This window comes from Belonocnema kinseyi, chromosome 7 (genome assembly GCF_010883055.1).
Source record: "Belonocnema kinseyi isolate 2016_QV_RU_SX_M_011 chromosome 7, B_treatae_v1, whole genome shotgun sequence".
Taxonomy (NCBI): domain Eukaryota; kingdom Metazoa; phylum Arthropoda; class Insecta; order Hymenoptera; family Cynipidae; genus Belonocnema; species Belonocnema kinseyi.
The window spans coordinates 130,173,625-130,191,848 of record NC_046663.1 but is presented as its reverse complement, the minus strand read 5'-3'; the positions used below and the strand labels follow the sequence as shown (position 1 = coordinate 130,191,848).

General features: G+C 38.7%; 1 protein-coding gene across 3 annotated transcripts in view; it reads left to right on the top strand.

Moving 5' to 3' along the window:
* The window catches only part of LOC117176251 (nucleoporin p58/p45), a 130,356-nt gene that overhangs the window by 98,388 nt on the left and 13,744 nt on the right, over positions 1–18,224 (top strand). For 2 of the 3 annotated variants that reach the window (XM_033366407.1, XM_033366406.1), the window contains exons 5-6: positions 11,197–11,421; positions 11,576–11,650. In XM_033366407.1, the coding sequence (XP_033222298.1) occupies positions 11,197–11,421; positions 11,576–11,650 (300 nt within the window). Of the gene's footprint in view, positions 1–11,196; positions 11,422–11,575; positions 11,651–11,741; positions 12,039–18,224 lie in introns of those variants that run through there. The other variant, XM_033366408.1, reaches the window with a different exon arrangement.

Below are 18,224 nucleotides of genomic sequence, written 5' to 3'. Positions count from 1 at the left end.
GATACATGCATACATAGATACTCCGATGGAACGTGGAAAGGTGACTGATTAAGATAACATTGTAAACAAGAAACTGATAGAAAAGTCTAAACCTTACCGTGAAGCCGTAGGAAGACTATCTTTTTTCCTGGCTACAATATCTCATTTTCAATTGCAATTGAAATTTGCTTTATTATGCTATAATTAATTTTATTACTGAAATGAATTTAATTTCTCTCTCAAGAGTTTTATATTTGTTGTCTTGTTTTAGTGATTATGATAAATTGGACTAGTTCCTTTATATTTTCTACCCTTTTGAGTTTTAAAGTTGGCTATTTTCCAGCCTAATGTTTTACCAATAAATTTGTTAAATTTTGTGAAATTATTATGCTTAATTACTTCATTTATTATTAATTATTCGTTGCTTTGATGCCCTCGAAATTGATAATGGTTTTTTTCGGCTTTCTTATTCGTTGGAATTCCACTTTCATAATGTTAAAATTTTGCTACCTTATTTTTGAGATTTACACGAAACATCAAACTCAAACTATATATCATCGAGAATCTTGCTCGATCTCGCTTGCATATTCAAGTTGGGGAGGGACGAGATTGAACATTAGAAAACCCAACATTCTCGGCAACAAAAATATCTCGAATACGGGTCATTTTAGGCGAGATAAGAAAAATTCTTTTATCGGCGTGCGTCTCTGGATATTGTATGGACAAAATTAGGAGCATGGTGCAGCTTCGAGTTAGTCTTTTACCACTGTTATCCTTACACCGCGGCCGCCTGCGTTGGAGGTGACAACAGTCGCCTCTGGGTGCTTTCTTAAAGCTATCGTCTGCCACTCCATAGGTTTTTAGTCGCTTGCTTTCTGATAGTCTAAAAAATTTTTCACAATGCACATTGCCTGTAGCTTGTATAATAATGATAAATTTGAAAATTTTGAAAAACAATAAATAATAATAAATTATTTACTTTTAACTTGTTTTCGGGTGAACCCGGTTTTTCATCAGTATCCATGGAGTAACAATGAATCAAGTTAACAAATGAGATGAAGATGTTATAAATTAATGTAATAGGAAGTTTGAAATCTTTTGCGTTTATTTTGTGGGCACAAAATTAGGGGCATGTTGTAGTTTGGAGTTCGTATTTCACCGCTGTTATCACATATCGGCCGGGAGCGTTGGATGTAATCTTCATTTTCTAAAACGGGTATGCGAATGTATTTATAGAAAGGCATCCATTCTGTTAATAGTCCTAGGCTTAGGTTAAGTTGTTAATGTATAATGCCCGCTATGCGTATATTCTCTTTGAGACGTTACGCGACAACCATTATTCATGCGTTTGATAGATTCGTTGTTATCTCTACATAAGCGGCACCGGTCAACCACATCTTGATGTAACACTTGTTTGCGATAATTTCTGGTTCGGACAACCTTATCCTGAATCGCAATCACGATTGCCGTGGAATCGCATTCTGTCTCCATCGAGTTTCGCATTCCTCTATGGCTTCTGCCCCCAATATTTAACGCCTCCTCTGAGCATAAATTCAAGGGCGAACTATCCAGATCATCTTTCTACGAGAATGGTTCTGTTTAAGCGTTCAAGGTCGGCGTTCGACCATTTGATGACCCCAAAGGAGTACGTGAGGACAGGAATGAGATAGGTGTTGATTGTCCTGATCTATTTTGCCGAGTTATAAGAACTCTTCAGAATCAATCTGTGTATTGTAGTTAGGGCAGTCATTTTCGCTTAATTAATTATTTTATGCTGAATAGCCTTAGATTTGAGAGTTCCCAGGTATTCATCTGACTTGCCCTCAGCCACTGCCTCGATTTCATTCTCGAAATTGTTCTCTAACTCAGCTTTCCTAATTCTCTTTTAGTCAAATGCTCTGTTCTGCATTTATCTAGTCTGAACTCCGTTTGGATATCATTGGGAAAATGCTTTGTGACTTCGAATGCTTGATACAGTTTCTAATCCGAAATAGCGTATAGCTTCAGGTCATCAATCGTGGTAGTGTGTATTAGTCTAGTTATTTTTGGTTTTTTATGATCCAAGAACTTGTTTCTAGTGCCCCAAAGCATCATCGCACGAATTACAAAGTCAATTATGCGTGGGAAGATTTTATGTATTTTTAAGATTTCAAGCCAATAGTCATGTGGTATGGAAGAAAACTCTTTTAGTCAATGTATGCCACGTACAAGTTTCTTTGATGTTTACGAGATTGCGTTTTGTTCTTCTTTAATATGTCGTTTTCGTCGCAGTGATAATATATATTATCTGCAATAATGGCTGTAAGGCATTTATAAATTGTTGGAAGACAAACTAACGGTCTAAATTCAGATTGATGTTGGGCGTTTGGTTTTTTAGGCAACATGTAAGTAGTTCCGTTGAGCATAAAGCCTGTCATAAAACCTAGGTGTTCGATAATCTTCTGAAAATACGAGGTCAACTGAGGATGAACACTCGCCAGGTACTTGTACCACAAGTTGTGCACCATGTCCGGACCTGCAGCTTTTCAGTTACTTGCTCTTTTCAAAACCCTTGAAACATATGAAGCTGTGATGTTAGTCAACCTCATTTCAGGATTATTGGTTTCTCCTGCTTTGTCAAGTTGGAACCAAGCAGTATCAAAATTGCTTCTGGTCATTTTTCCCCAAACCCCCTATCAGTAGTTATGTCTTCCAATTGATACACTTCGGTGTCTTGCTGGATACTTTGCATGACACTCAGATCATGATAGAGCATTCTTTCATCTGCCTGAAAGGTTCGCTTTTGCTGCCTTTTTAGACAACTTTTCTTGTAGCGACGCAGTCTAGCACCAAGAAAATCAAGTCTGCCATTTGAAATCTAATTTTATGCAATTTTGTTGTTGCCAATCGAGCTAATTTGCACCTTATTTTGCTTAGATTAATTATCAACCTCATCTTTTATGGTGACTCCCGATCCTTTCCGTTGGAAAAGACTGCATTTGTAAGCCTAGTTCTGCGGCGCAACGTTCTAATGGCTGCGACAACTGTACAGTATACAAAAATTTGCACCTCTAACGAATCTTGTGTTGGATTCAAATGCGTAGATAAAACTTTTCTGTTGAGGTGTTTTATAAGTGCACACAGATCATTTGTGATGTTTATATTGTTTAGAAAATGCCTTTTTTTTGCTTATACATGTCTGAACTCTAGTAACGCATGACGAAAATTTCTTTCAAGTGGCTGTAGTTTTTGAGGGATTTCGCTGTTCACATAATCCTTATTAATATCCGGATTCTATTCTATTGGATATTCGTTATGCACATCTTCCAAAGGGAGCCCATCAATAGGAAGCTGCTGCTCAACATCCATTTTGATAGCAGGTATTATTTCTACAGCCGAATGCAATCTGTTTACAGATATTAGGCGTTTTTGCTCTGCTAGATTCTGCTCATTTATTCTTATGGCTAGCTCTGGGTACTTAAGTAAGAAGAGTCAATGATGGTCTCTCATCATATTTTGCACACTTTTCTCTGAAAAAAATAAAGGTTCATATGTCATGTCCATTTTAACCGCCTTTTTAGTCGGTGAATCTCTGCTTCTGCCAGAGGCAGAAGCAGTGTAGATTAGCCCTGATGCCCTTCACTTGGGCGATAAGATCCCTTAGTGCGACTTTTTTCATATTAGGATACTTTGACGAAAATTTCGTCTTTAAATTGTATCCTTTTTCCATTTTCGTTTTAAACCTCGCACTTTCGCAATAAAGACGCACCAATTCCTCTTTCATTATCGTATGCCACTTGATGCTCTCCCACGATATTTCTGTCAAGGTGGTTGGCTGCAAATAGCTGACGCTCGCCAAAGCATCCTTAGCAGACAGAGTTGCTGTTCCACTGCTTACCGTTTGTCGTAAATGTTATTGCTGGCCTCCATTTGATCAGTGAGATTTGCCTGACCATCTTCGAAGTACACAATCACCACCATCCTGTATGCTGTGACCCCAGCGGCGACTCCAGAAACGCCCCAATGATGTTTGACAAGCGATAAGCGTTTCAAAATCTTAAAAATACTCTCCAATAATTTTTTATGGGATTTGGGTGTTCTTCTCAGTCCCTTTTCTCTTGGCTCTCTGCCTATCTGGCATGGAAACACCTGTCTGTAGCAGTGCTACCGCCAACATAGCCGTCAAAGTCATGAGACGAAAGCTCAAGCCATATAACGACACGAACTAGAGAACTTTTATAATATTTTTTTTCAAACTTTTACTCCGGTAAACCCTTTTTTTAATCATAGCCACAGACTAAGCCAAGTGACTGATGAGATGTGGATGATATAATATTATTATTGTTATTATTATATTTTTATGAGAGAAATCGTAGGCTACAGAAGCTACGATCATGGTTCCTTAAAGCAACCAATCCCGGCGCAACTGGAACGTGTACGTCATCCACTCCTGCTGCTTCTATCCTAGTAGGTAAGCAAGAACGGGAAATTTACGCAAGATACTTCGTAGAACACTGTTCCTTAGAGGGCGGTCTCTAGCCGTGGATGACCTTACGCGACAAGCCGGGATATTATTATTCCCAGATAGTTTAGAAGCCTACATTTTTCTGAGAATTTTGCAATAATTTTTTTCAAGGGCCGTTTTTAAGAGACGCACACCTTGGATGTGCGCTTGCGGTATTCCAAGGTATGCATATGTTGCTCCATTACCAATATGTTGAATCGTATTTCCACCTCTGAGTTGAAGATCCTGATCGTTACGCGTTGGTGTATTTTCTAGTTTTCGTTGATGTATATAGACACAGGCACACTTTTCCAGTTCAAAGCTCATGCCAATGTCTTTAGAGTACCTATTTATGCCCGCCACAAGAAATGCAACCTTCACTTTTGAAGAAGCCAAGAGTTTACGGTCGTCCATGTACAAAAGTTGGTTTACTTTAAATTTGATTCTGTACTGCGGGCCACATAGGTATCCAGAGCTTTTGTTGCGGAGCACGATAGATAGAGACAAGAGGTAGATGCAAAAAAGTATCAGACTTAAAGAGTCTCTTTGGAAGACACCCTCTTATATGTGACATAACTTGTAGTCACTTGTCTTTTGTAGGATGTCATGACAAATCTTGTTCGCCACAAGAGCATAATCTCTTTCATACATCTCACTATTTCTGGATATACCTGAAGGCACTTAAGGATTTTAATAAGTAGCTCATGATTCGTGTTATCGAATGTCTTTCGGTAGTCAATTTGAAGCCATGGACAGATTGCGTCGATACCTGATGGAATCCTGGGCAATACACCTGTCTATTAACAGGTTCTCTCTGCAAACAGCCATTCCTCTCTTGCATCCGCGTTGTTCAACTATTGCACTCCATACCCACTCGATAGATATTAATATCCTCTCTTTGAGGATGCCAGTGAAAAGCGTGTAGCGGGTATTTGAACAAGCTATTGGCGGGTAGTTCTTTGGACTTGACAAATCTCCGGTATTAGAGATCAGTACCGCGCATCCTTCAACTAACCACTGCGGGATGAGTGATAAATATACGAGCTAGATATTGTTGCGCAGAAGTGAAATTCTACTACCAAAAGTTGTTTATTTTATCTGGCCCTGGCGCTGAAAAGTTTTTAATTCTAGCGATAACTTTCTTCTCTTAATAAGTATTAATTATTTGACACTCCTCTTCTGGACGTTGCAACAGTTGCCTTTGGCGAAAGTTACGAAACAGTGAGATATCTGAAGCGTCTTCGCCTGTCTTACGAGTATCTCCATATAGTTATTTCCAGAAGACTTGAATGTCTTCTCAACTAGACAGATTTTCAACGACACATGACGTTTTGTTGAAAAGACGAGTAGGGTGAGTAGAAATGTGGAATTTTTCTAAACCCACTCAACTCGCCTTACCAGGCACTCTTTGGCTATTGAAAAAGCTCCTATTTTTTGCTTCCAGTGCTGCTTGATGGTCAAAAGTTTACAGTCATTTAGCGTGTGATTTGTTTTCCGCAAATTTCGAGCAAGTACCCTCATTTTTGGAGTGAACTTCCTATGTGATGTTATTTATGTAATAACGCACTGAAAATTTGATGCATGCCTTCTAGACGTTTCAATTTTAAACTGAAGCTGTGCAATACGATCGCCAATCTTGCTCAGGCATATTGAAATATAATTACTTCTATTTCGCTATGCGGACAGACCGAATTTTCATATACTACACAGTTTAGATTCCAGAGATCAACATGTTCAGGTAGCAAATCAGGGAGAGCAGTATTAGCTTCATCTAATTTATCCATCCTGAAAAAAACTTTTTGGTGAATTTTTTATCTATTTTTCATATTGGCATTATGGTCTTGCTCGAACGAGTGGTATGTTCTCTGGAGGATGTTGCTCTTCTTCTTGATAACGAGCTGCATATGCCCCTTTGCGTGAAAATGATACCTGATCTCTTAAATACTGGGGCGTTTTATGAGCATATTCCTGGTGCATATTTACCCAATGCTTATGCAACCTTTGCATGTTTCCACTTTGCGCTGGTGAGCTTCCTTGTCAACAGGTAAGGATGTCCCTTCTGAGTTGATCCGACCATTTAAAACGATGTTCTTGCATTTGTCCGGGACCATTGCCTGGTCGTACCCTCGGTTCAGTCATATTGCCACTCCCAACTGAACCATGGCCTCTCGGGCGATGGAATTATTTTGTTTCAAAGTTTTACTCGGGCAAACCCGGTTTTTCATCATAGCAACGGTTTAAGTCAAGCTAATGTGGAGATGAGAATGTTTTAAGATAATTTAATACGCTGTTTTAAATCTCTTGCTAATGTATTGTAGGTACAAAATTGAAGCCATCTATCCCGACGCAAACGAAATGTGTACGTCATCTGCTCGTGCTCCTTCCATACTGGAAGGTGAGCAAGATCGGGAAATTTACAGAAGAGACTTCGTACAACACGGTTACTTAGAGTCGGATCTCTGGCCGAGGATAACCTTACGCGGTAGACGACGCATTTGGAGATAAAGATTTCACCTCTACGTAATTCTTTAAACTTACAAACCTTTCTAGACTATGATGGGGAACAGTGTTGACGGACCAGATGAAGTGATCCCAGAAGAACAGCCTTTTGCATCCGACACGTGTGGAATTGAGCCTGACGCTGGCAAGTCGAGATTTTGTTGAGTTGGCTAAGAAATTAAGCTTTCTTAGGGGGTATGGCGGAATAGAGAGATTGCTAACCACCAATGCAACGAATTATGCTGTTATATACACACATCGTATAAACGTTCCAGTGTATAAAGTCATGACCGAGCGGATGGAGTCCATGTTCAGCTTTCACACGGTGAGGAGCTCCTGCTTGGGCTCCGAATATTTTTGGGTATTCTTATTATATCGGGAAACGCGCATGTTTATTATTCTCACGTGTTGAGCACGTTAATCGAACCAGAGGGCATCTGGATGATTTTGTCTGATTAGGTGGCATTCAGAATAGTTCTGTTCCAGTAAATGAGATAGTGTTCGTTCTATAGTACTTTAACCAGGCTATATTTGTAGAAAGGCTCAAATCACTAGTAAACCGGGGTTCAGGTCAATTTTTTGGTGAATGATCTCAGCAACATCATTATCTCTGCGTGTGTATTCTTGCGAGGAAAGCATCGTACAGTCATCCGTCATGTGCTCGATATTCCCATTTAGATCTCCACAAAGTCGGAATCTGTAAATAACTGGCTTAATCTTAAGGATTTGGTTTTGGTAATTCCTCGTTTTGATTACTCTGTCCTGGATGGCAATGACAAATCCTTCCGTCTCCGGAAAGAGTTCTCCCCGCCTTAACCAAAGCTTTGAAGCTTCACTATCTACGCAAGAAATATCTAACGTTTGGGTTATTGCTTGGGCATCCTGATGTATTAGGAGAATTGCAACAATATGTTAAGTAGGCTGTTCAGTTTCGACTCTGAGCTTGCCGAAACCTTTATGTCATCCATGTAAGGGAGAAAAGCTAGCTCTGGGTACTTAAGTAAGAAGAGTCAATGATGGTCTCTCATCATATTTTGCACACTTTTCTCTGAAAAAAATAAAGGTTCATATGTCATGTCCATTTTAACCGCCTTTTTAGTCGGTGAATCTCTTAACCAATCTCTTAACCAAAGCTTTGAAGCTTCACTATCTACGCAAGAAATATCTAACGTTTGGGGTATTGCTAACCGGCGCTTTCTGACCATTTCCTTTGCCCTAGGTGGTTCACAATAATTTTTAGTCTTGATTTGGCCACCTGCAAGTCCGTGATAGAAAAGTTTTTCGTCTGCCAAAAAAGTCGTGTTGTCGTTCCCTTTTGCGATCGCTCTCTTAAATAGTCGCATTCGCGCTGACAGGACCATCAGCCTCTGTGACCACGTGGCGAGGCAGTCTCTAAAACCGATTGCCCTTTCGAAATTGGATCAATTGGCCCAGTTTTTCTCTTATTTTACTTATCTCTCGTTGAAGTCGAAACAACAATGAAGGGTCTGACTACTTCCTTAGCGCACGGTTGTTAGCAGCCTGGCCACTGACTTTATGCTCGTCATCCTGACACATACGACCGCAGCGCAATATGGAAGCGTATGCATCTGCAGAAAGCTCATAGCATGCTGCAAGAACAGAGGCAGTATCTCGTGTTGAAGTCGCGAACCAGAGAAGGTCCTTGTTGACTCTCGCAGACCGTTTCTCATTAATGATTCTTCAACTGGGAACTCTATGATGCCATCAGTAAAGCACACTATGAGACGCATATTTTTCTCCGCGAGCTCATCAACTGAACCTCCTCTTTTACCGCATCTACGGGGTCCGTTACAGGTACTGCTAACTGTTGTTGTAGCTGTATTTCGATGTTACTTACTTCGACCTCCGATGGAAGGTGGTGCCACCCAATGGATTTTGAATGACCAGCAAGATATTGTTCAGTTACTCTATGGGGCAACCCGAGATAAAGACTCACGAAGAAACGATGTTATTCTCCCTTGACGGGTCCTCACGTGCCACTGCCTAAATGTGACATTTGCTCACGTCTTCCTTTATTTCCGGCATCCACCTGATCATCATTTTAGCCTGCGTACTCTAGAATTGCTTGGGAATGCATTCTCAACCCAGATCTACTCGGTTGATGGTTCTTCTAGGGCAGTGGTCGGAAAACGTTTTGCCGAGCTTTCAGGCATGGTCAGGCCCGTCCCGGCTTAATTTTTGCGACTACTTTTCGGTCTATTCATGGACCTCAGTATGAGTGAGCTTAATCCAGCAGGGGTCTTTTGACTACAGGCATGTCAAAGTAAGAGAGTTTAAAAACTTGTAATTTTTCAGCTAGCAATTGGAAAATAGCATAATCAGCATCTACGAATTTTTTCGATTCCAATGATATATTACTTTCCTAAAAAAGTTAAATATTTGACGGAGTTTAATGTCAAAAATCTTTAGCCCAATATTCAATTTAATACTAAATACTTCTCGAATTTTCAGCCTTTATAGACAAATTAAATGTCTTTGGAATCGGAAAAATACGTCGATTCCAAATATATTACTTTCAAATGACTGATTGCAAAATAAAAAAATTTTTAATCTCAAATTTTTTCCTATTTTCCAACTTAGGACCCCTGAAAAAAGGGATGGTCTGTCCAAGATCGCAGGTACCTGACGAGAAAGTAGGTCGTTGGTCAGCCTGGTCAGGGTAGTCTGGCTTGGTCAGGAGCTCTCTGACCACTGTTCTAGGGAGGAGGTTCCCATCTATTATAGGATGCCTTCGTTGTTTAAGATCGTCTCGGGTTAGTGTTTTTATTTCCGGGAAATTTAACAAAAAGTTTTGAGGAAAAGACATCCCATCAGCAGAAGTGGTGATCTCTCTTATTTTCTTTTCTAATTGGCTGCGCAGCAAGCATTCATCATGATGGGTTTGAAAATTGATGGGCTGCCGTGGCATTCCTGTAGAAGTAGTCGGCTGATGTTGTGGTTGGACAATAGCCCTTTCGGGTATCCCAATGGGGTATACCTGTCCATCATGCAGCTCACTACCATCGGCTTGCATGCTGCCACATCCATTAGTAACACCAGAGGCTCCTCGACGGTTATCGCGAAATGACGTCTAAATATATTACGTAATTTTTCATCGAATTTATAGGTTATTAGTGCTTTTCGTTCTTTGTCTGTCTGGCGTGGGAAACTCCATCTGCAGCAAATGCCACAACCAATATAGCCGTCAAATTCATTGGAGAAAAGCTCAAGCCCTACTGTAACGCTAACGCTAGAACACCTTTCGTACAATGCAATGAATTATGCGGAACAGCGGTCCCAATTCTCCCCGGACGTGTGACAAGGTTGGCTTTACATCAATATTATAGTAGTGCCAAAGATGTTACTTAAACACTTAAAGCAAGGTGTCTATAACACATTCTTGACAGGTAAAGAGAAATACTTCAGTCTCCAATCTCTATCAAGCGGACAAGCGGACTTGAGAAACGTGTTGGATAAACTCGTCGATAGCACTTGTCTATGTATAATGCCGTAAAATCTACAGACAAAAATATATTTAGATTGGTTTAATTTTGCTAAATCCGCTTTGCCTCTTCTATTTTTACATCCAGTGCTGCCTAAAGTGTGTTGCTATGTGTGTGATTTGCTTTCTTTAAGTTTAGTGCAAGTGACTTAACCTTTGGAGTGAATTTTGAATTTTATGTCATGTAGCTAATCACGAACTGAACATTTGATTCATGCCATCTCGCCGTTTTAATTTTAAACTGAAGCTTAAAATCGGGCAATATATGACTGGAATCTTTGTACAATATATGAGCATCTGCAAAAAAGACTATATTCGGGTTTGCATGCGGAATTATAATAGAACCCATGCTGAATCGATTTGTACTATACCCATGACCTAACAACAATCGGAATTGGATACATCTCATGTTCGAAGAAAAACGATAACTCTATATTCACCATAATGGTCCTTTCCATTCGGATGTCCATATATATTGTTTTATTTAAAATTTTAAGCTTTTGTTTCAGGATTAATAAAACACGCCTGTGATAACACTGTTATTTGTATGGTATAATTTTGCGATCTTAATATAGTATGTTATAGACTTTAATATTATACCATTTCTTATAAAAGAATGATTTCTTTTTACCTTATACGTAAACGTAAATGTATCATTTAATATAATTACTCCTCTAGTTATCTTCTATGTCCTTCAAACCTGCTAACTTCTCAACTGAATTTATTTTTGTAGAATTGACCATGGCAATGGGAAAACTTCACGAATCTCTTGTTGCCGTCGCTGGGAGATTACAGGGTGTACACTCCAAAGTGCAACAACAAAAAGAACAGTATCTGAATTTTAGAAAATATGTTTTGAAGGACAGTACTAATGTATTTGAAGACATTAAGTCAGAGAGAAAAACAAATAAGAATAATGCTGCAAGAATTACAAGCGGACCAACACCTTTTGCTCCAGGTACTATCTTAAATTACATGGTTTGGTCTATTCGCATTTAAAGTTTATCTGAAATAAAATTATTACTTTACTTTTAAAAGAAATAATTACGAAAATACTCGTAGGGATTAGGAACTTATTATACTTTAATACATGTAATACATGTATTTTTCAGGAAACAAAAGTTTTTTAACGTCAACAGGACTCAATTCAAGTCAACCACCGAGTTACGGTACACCAAACCCTTTAGGTAAATACAAATGTATACACTTTAAAATAATTCATAACTTTGTAATTTGAAAACCTCTTTTATAATCATTTTGTAAAACTCGAATATGCAGGTCTTGCATCGTGGTGTCCTGCTTTACTGGTCGTAATGTTATAAAACAATATCTTCCGGTTGATTATCTAAATAGATATCGGAAAATGCTTATCAATGTTAACAAATTACGAATTTCACAAATTTTTAGTGGTTTAAATTCTGCAGCTTTACAAAAATGTATTTAATATGGAGTCTTACGATATCAAGTCAGACTGGCGCACATCAGCCTTTTCGGTCTTGGTGGCTGAGTAAATTACCGCCGTAACGACTGAGAAGCAGCACTCGGAAGCGTCGCATTGACCAGCTAATAGTTGTATCAGATCTCCTTATTCTGTATGCAATAAATATTTTAATTATTTACTTTTAACCTTCAAATTTCAATTTTCATCAAACTTCTGCACTTAAATCGATAGCTGATAAAATAAAACAAGTGACAATAATACATAAATTGATAGTTTTGCCTGATATGTCACGGCACACAGCTCTCATCATGTATGTTGACTCGCCTAACCTTAGGTGGTTCAGCGAGTTATTTTTTTGCTTTATTTGATTTTTGTCTTTATTCCCATCCCGACGATCCCATTAATATTAAAGAAGGACTGAAATTTACCTACTACCGCTTCATGTTAAGGAATTCGAAATAATACACATGTGTAAGGAAAAAAGCCATTGCGGATTAAAAACGCTGATTTATTAAAATTGACTACGATTCACGATGATCGCGGCGAACCGGCGATGACGTCGCACCCGTAAGCGGTCAGACATTCTTTGAATTTGAGTTTGATCGCGGAGTTGTTTTTGCATCCTGATTCCTTCGGTAGGAATCAGTCTAGTTGTACTCCATTCATGCCGAGTAAGCGATCGGCCGCGTTGAAACTCCTCATGGACCGAGTGATTGAGTACGATACGATAGAAATGATGAACTACTGATTACTAATGTACTGGACCACTACTCAACGATTTTTACCTGAGTGGAAAACGACGATTCAGTGCGGCGCCAATGCCAGTCTTCAACATCTGTGCATGCTCGCTCATACTCTTCGCCCCCCTCTTTTGTCTTCCACCTTCCGGCAGACAGAACTCCACTTCATCGTTTGAAACGAGCATGAAAACTTAAATTCTAAACTGTTGCGCCGCACCATGCTCCCGGCCGAAGCTGCGGAATGAGGGGAATTACATTCAACAAAAGAAGCAGAGGAAAATACACTTATAATTAAATAAGAACGAAGGTAAATGCATTTTACCCTTAAATTAATATCGATTTAGAACGATAAACAACATGAACAATGAACGATACTCAACGTAATAACAGTGAAGTCAGTTTACTTAGGAGGGACTGCTCTAATGATTTGGTGATTTTAATCACAAGAAAGTAACCCTAGATAAATAACCTTAAGCTTCAGATAAAAAATTTGCACGAAAACTAAAATAAATCGCACAAGATCCAACATTAGTTGGTGTAATTCTTTGGTTTGGTTTTGAGTTGCTCGTTAAGAACGAGAGCGATGGAGTCAGTTTCCTTTGGGGGGACTGCCCCGTTGATTAAGGTCATAATTACCATGAACGTAGCGATTGGCGAACTTTAGTGAATTCATGAAAATACGCAAACTTTAAAATGAACTAGAATGATCAACACAAACTAATAAACATGAACGAGAACGAACTTAAATATACGCAGCTAATTAAAATGAACGATATCGAACCTACATATACGCAAAAGAATTAAAGTGAATGAGAACGAACTAAATGTACGCAAACGAATTACAGTGAACGAGAACTAACTTGAATATACGCAAATCAATTAAAACGAATGATGATTAACATTCCGCTGTTGATGATAAGCACAACCAGGTGATATTACGCTTCTAGATACCGTTGGCTGTTCTTACTGATTCCATTCTCGCGATGTCGTCGCTCCCAGAAAACATCTCGACGATCACATCCAGTGGCCATCTTGTGCATCCTAGATTATTTTCCATCAAGAGAACTACGAATCCGACCTTCAATTCTGACGACAAAAATCTTGTCGAGCTTTGGTTATGAGTTTGTATGTAGCTAATCTGTTATCTGTAACTGAAAGTAAATTTTTCTCAGACAAGAAATGGAAAGGTCGACCTATCCATAAATGAGCTGGAGTAATTGCTAACGGATCGTTGGGATCAGCTGAAAGAGCGTATAACGGTCTAGAATAAAAAATTTCTTCGATTTCGATCAAAGGGTCTTCATTTGTTCATACGTGAGTTTATGGTCTTTTAATACGGGTTTTAGATTATGTTTGAAGATCTTTACCGCTGTTTCCCAAATACCGCCAAAATGGGGAGACAGGGGTGGATTAATATGCCAATCGATTCGTTTGCATAAAGCAAAAGATTCTATCTCTTTTTAAAATTCTTCCGTGTCGATTAAATTCGATTTAATCGATCGACCCTCATGAAATTGGTACCATTGTCCGAATAGACGTGCTCCGGCACTCCTCTTCGGTCAATGAACCTGCCCAACGCTGCCGGAAAGCCTTCGGTCGAGAGATCGGTAGCAAGTTCGATATGGACCGCTTTGGACACCAATGAAAGGAAAACGCACCCGTAAGTTTTGAGGAACTATCCCGGTAAAACCGCCATTTGAGCCTGCATCATTTTAGGTCGTTGTCGAATACATTCTACACAATGATCGACAATTTTCCTAACTTGATTTTTTCCATTTAGAATCCAGAACCTTTTTCGAAGAGCTTATAACGTTGTTTGAATGCCCGTGTGCAAATTAAGTTCATGACATTCTCGAATGATTAGAGTCTCGTAAGGCGTTTGAATGATAAAACCGGAGAACAAATATGGTTACAACTTCCGATACTGAGCAAGCAAACAACCCCCTTTAAACCGGACCCGTCTACCGATCGGAGTTCGATCGACCTCGGCCATTCTCTTTCAGGTTGAACAAACTAAATGGGAGCTGTAGTCCACGACGTATTTTTTTATGAAATCTAATAGTAGTTTTCCCCTAGAAAGCAAATCGGCGGGATTGACTTCCGATCAAAGGATACCCTTTGCGCCGAGCGATCTAATATAAAGGCATGCTCCATAGCCATGAAGACACGCATCACAAAAACCGTGGAATTCGATTTCGGTTGGATTTTCACCCAAGAATTTTCGCGACATTGAACAATTCTGTCAACATGAAAGCTGGTCAGTTAATAATTTCCATTTAGTGTGAATGTCTTGAGGAAGCGATTCGTCCCAAGTGATTTTTGTTTTCCAGCAATCTTGTATCAAGGCCTTGGCGTAGAGACCCATCAGCCTCAAAAGTCTGAAAGGACCGAAAATATTGGAAATCTCAGATAAAAGCTTTCTTTTGGTTAAGGTGTTTTGAGCATCAATGACTCCAAACGTGTATGTAAGGATATCGTGCTAAGAATCCCAAATGATTCCCAGAGTTTTTTTAACAGAATTTTCTTTAATTACGCAATATAAATTGAAAATGTTCTTTTCGATGTTTTTTAAAACGTAAGTGTGATTATAAGTCCACTGTGTGATAACAAAACAACCACCTACTAGCAATTCAATCATCTCATCGTAAATACTTAAAATTTCGTCGGTGGAATTTGCTCCTGAAACTAAATCGTCTACGTAAAAATCTTGTAGTAGAATTTTATTAGCGCCTGGAAAATCCTTGCCCTCGTCGCGCACGAGCTGCTGTAAGGCGCGAATCGCGAGAAACGGTGCGCATGCAGTTTCAAACGTTACTGTATTTAATTGAAAAGTTATGATTTTATTTTGATAATACCACAAAATCTTTTGAAATTTTCTATCATCTGGATGGACCAGGACATGCGGAACATACCAAAGGAACCTCATTGAGTGAATTTCCAGTCAATGTTTTCGCCGATGGATGACTTCTAGATTCGCCTAGTTGAATATTGTCCACATAATGTTGCTCGCAAGAATCTGAGCCTTCAGATACGATCCAACCTAAAATCGTTTTTTGTAGGACGATTTGAGCATCTTTGTATCGAAGTTTAATCTGCTGACAATACCGAATATCCACTTTTAGTATGGAATTTAACTTTTAGGTTATTTAAGTTTCCAGACAGATTCTATAAAATCATAAATGCATTATGAATTTTAGGTGATGGTATTCTAAGCAAAAATATTCGTGTTTTTATTTATCATGTTAACTTTAGCATCTACATGCGAAATGTGAATAATGGTAATTTCACTAGAAATTTCAAATTTCCTGTTCAAATAAGGAATACAGTAGAAAGCAGTTTTTTAATTTAAAAAATTCTTGTTTAACATTTTTATCAATTTTGCAAATAAATTTTTCCATAATTTATACCGTTCTGAAACACGCTCCTTTACCCACATCATTTTATTTTTACCAGTGCAAGTACGCCACGTTATCAATTATCAAATTTAATGACGTGAGATTACGTTGCAAAAAGGAATTTTTAACTTTTTCTGTACTTTTACCAGTGTCAACAAATTCAAAACTCTGAAAGTAGATCCAGTTATTACCTACTCTGAAAGTCACAGATTCACAAGCAGAAACTGTACTTTTACAAAGCCTTGCTATATTGTCATTCTAAAAATGGTAAAGTTACAAGATTGGTTGGAACTTCTAGTTTGCAAGCGGCATTCACCCTATAATATGAGTAGTAAAATTGCACCAATTTTTTTGTTGGTAATTTGTAATCGTTGGAAACTGTACACATTCCATTAACTGCCCCAATATTAATGGAGCAAGTTTGTTTGGATAAATTTAGCGATTTTCCTCATTTTTCAGTAATTAAATTAACTGCGGAACAGGAATCTAATAGTGACCTTGCGATGAAGCATATTTTCCTATCATTTTGAATTTTCAAAATAGCAGTAGTCATTAATTGCGAATCTGACGGAAACGCTACGGATTCATACGATTGACGGTATAGTCACGATGTCGAAGTCCTAGAGTCTGAAAATTTTGAATCTCTCTCCTTTTGAGAAAATTTTACTTTAACGGATTTCAATTTCTGGTCCGGACCATTCGGCTCCATCGTGGCAACTCTCTCTAATGACCGCAGTTTAAATACCGTCGATTGAATGAATTTGTAAAATTCCTCCAATTTTGGAAGCTGAATCCCTTCCGATCTATCCTGCCACCTAGCTGAAATTCCTGGTGGCATACATCGTTCTAATATTCTAATGACAACTTGCTCTCCGAATTATACCTGCACTTCGTTCAACATTCTAAGATATTGCCGCGCTTTAACCACAATTGAAGAAAGTTCGTCGGGCTCTGCCTTTGAAAGTACCGGTAAATCCAAAAGAGCATCAATAAGTTTGAATACGATTATGCGTTTCTGATCGTATGCCTCATACATTGATTGCCAAGCTTTTTCGTAATTTTCTTCGTTTGGCAGAAAATAACTGATTTTCTTCAAAACGGCTCCAGTGAGCGCGTTTACTAATTGAGTATGCTTTACATAGTCATCAAGATCTGTACGCGAATGTACGATCGCAACGAAGCTATGCTTCCAAGAAACCCATTTATCATGGTCCCCGTTAAAAGTAGAAATTTTTATTTCCGGCTATCTCGGCTTATCTTGTATTTCCGAAATTGTAATATTGCTGTGTTCAAGGTTGAACTAGCAATTAGGGTCAAGGTTTGTAATTTTGTGACCGCAGTCGCGACTTCGTAATATTATGATTCGATTTCGAAAAATGATTCATTGAATTACATTTGGAATCGCTGAGGTACTCGCGTATTTTATATATTTGTAATGAGTTGAGAAACTTAAACGCCACGAGTAATTTAGAACGACAAATTCCTCTAAAAATATTGGATTGTTGAAAACAAGCTCATAAAGGTACGGCAGTACAATGATGAATATCCCCCCTTGTAAGAGAATTTGTAATAAAGAAAGTCACTATCATCAATTGCCGTAGTTGGTACGTTGACCATGCAGATAAATCGTTTCAATAAAAAATTTGTATTCAATTGAATCATTTTAATCCCGCGAAGACGCATCGAAACCCGCGCGCGTGAGATGCCACCGACTTCTCGAAATTTCGATGAGAGATATCAACATTTTATTCACACCTCAAAGAAGACACCAAAATGTATGTTACCTCACCTAGCTTTAGGTGGTTCAGCAAGTTATTTTTTGCTTCATTTGATTTTTGTCTTTATTCCGACTTCGACGATCCCATTAATATTAAAGAAACACTATAACTTATCCACTATCGCTTGATGTTGAGGAATTTTAAATAATACACGTGTGTAAGGGGAAAAGCCATTGCGGGATAAAAAAGCCCTGATTTATTAAAATTAAACACAAGGTCCGACTCGGATTCTTTGTATTTTAGTTTGATAGCGACGGAGCTCCTCACGGACCCAGTGATTGAGTACGCTACGATAGAAATGACAAGCGACCAAGTACTAGTGTACTGAACGACTACTCAACGAGTACTACTTGACTGAAAAACGACGATTCGGTGCGGCGCTAACGCCAGTCCTAAACGCCTGCCCA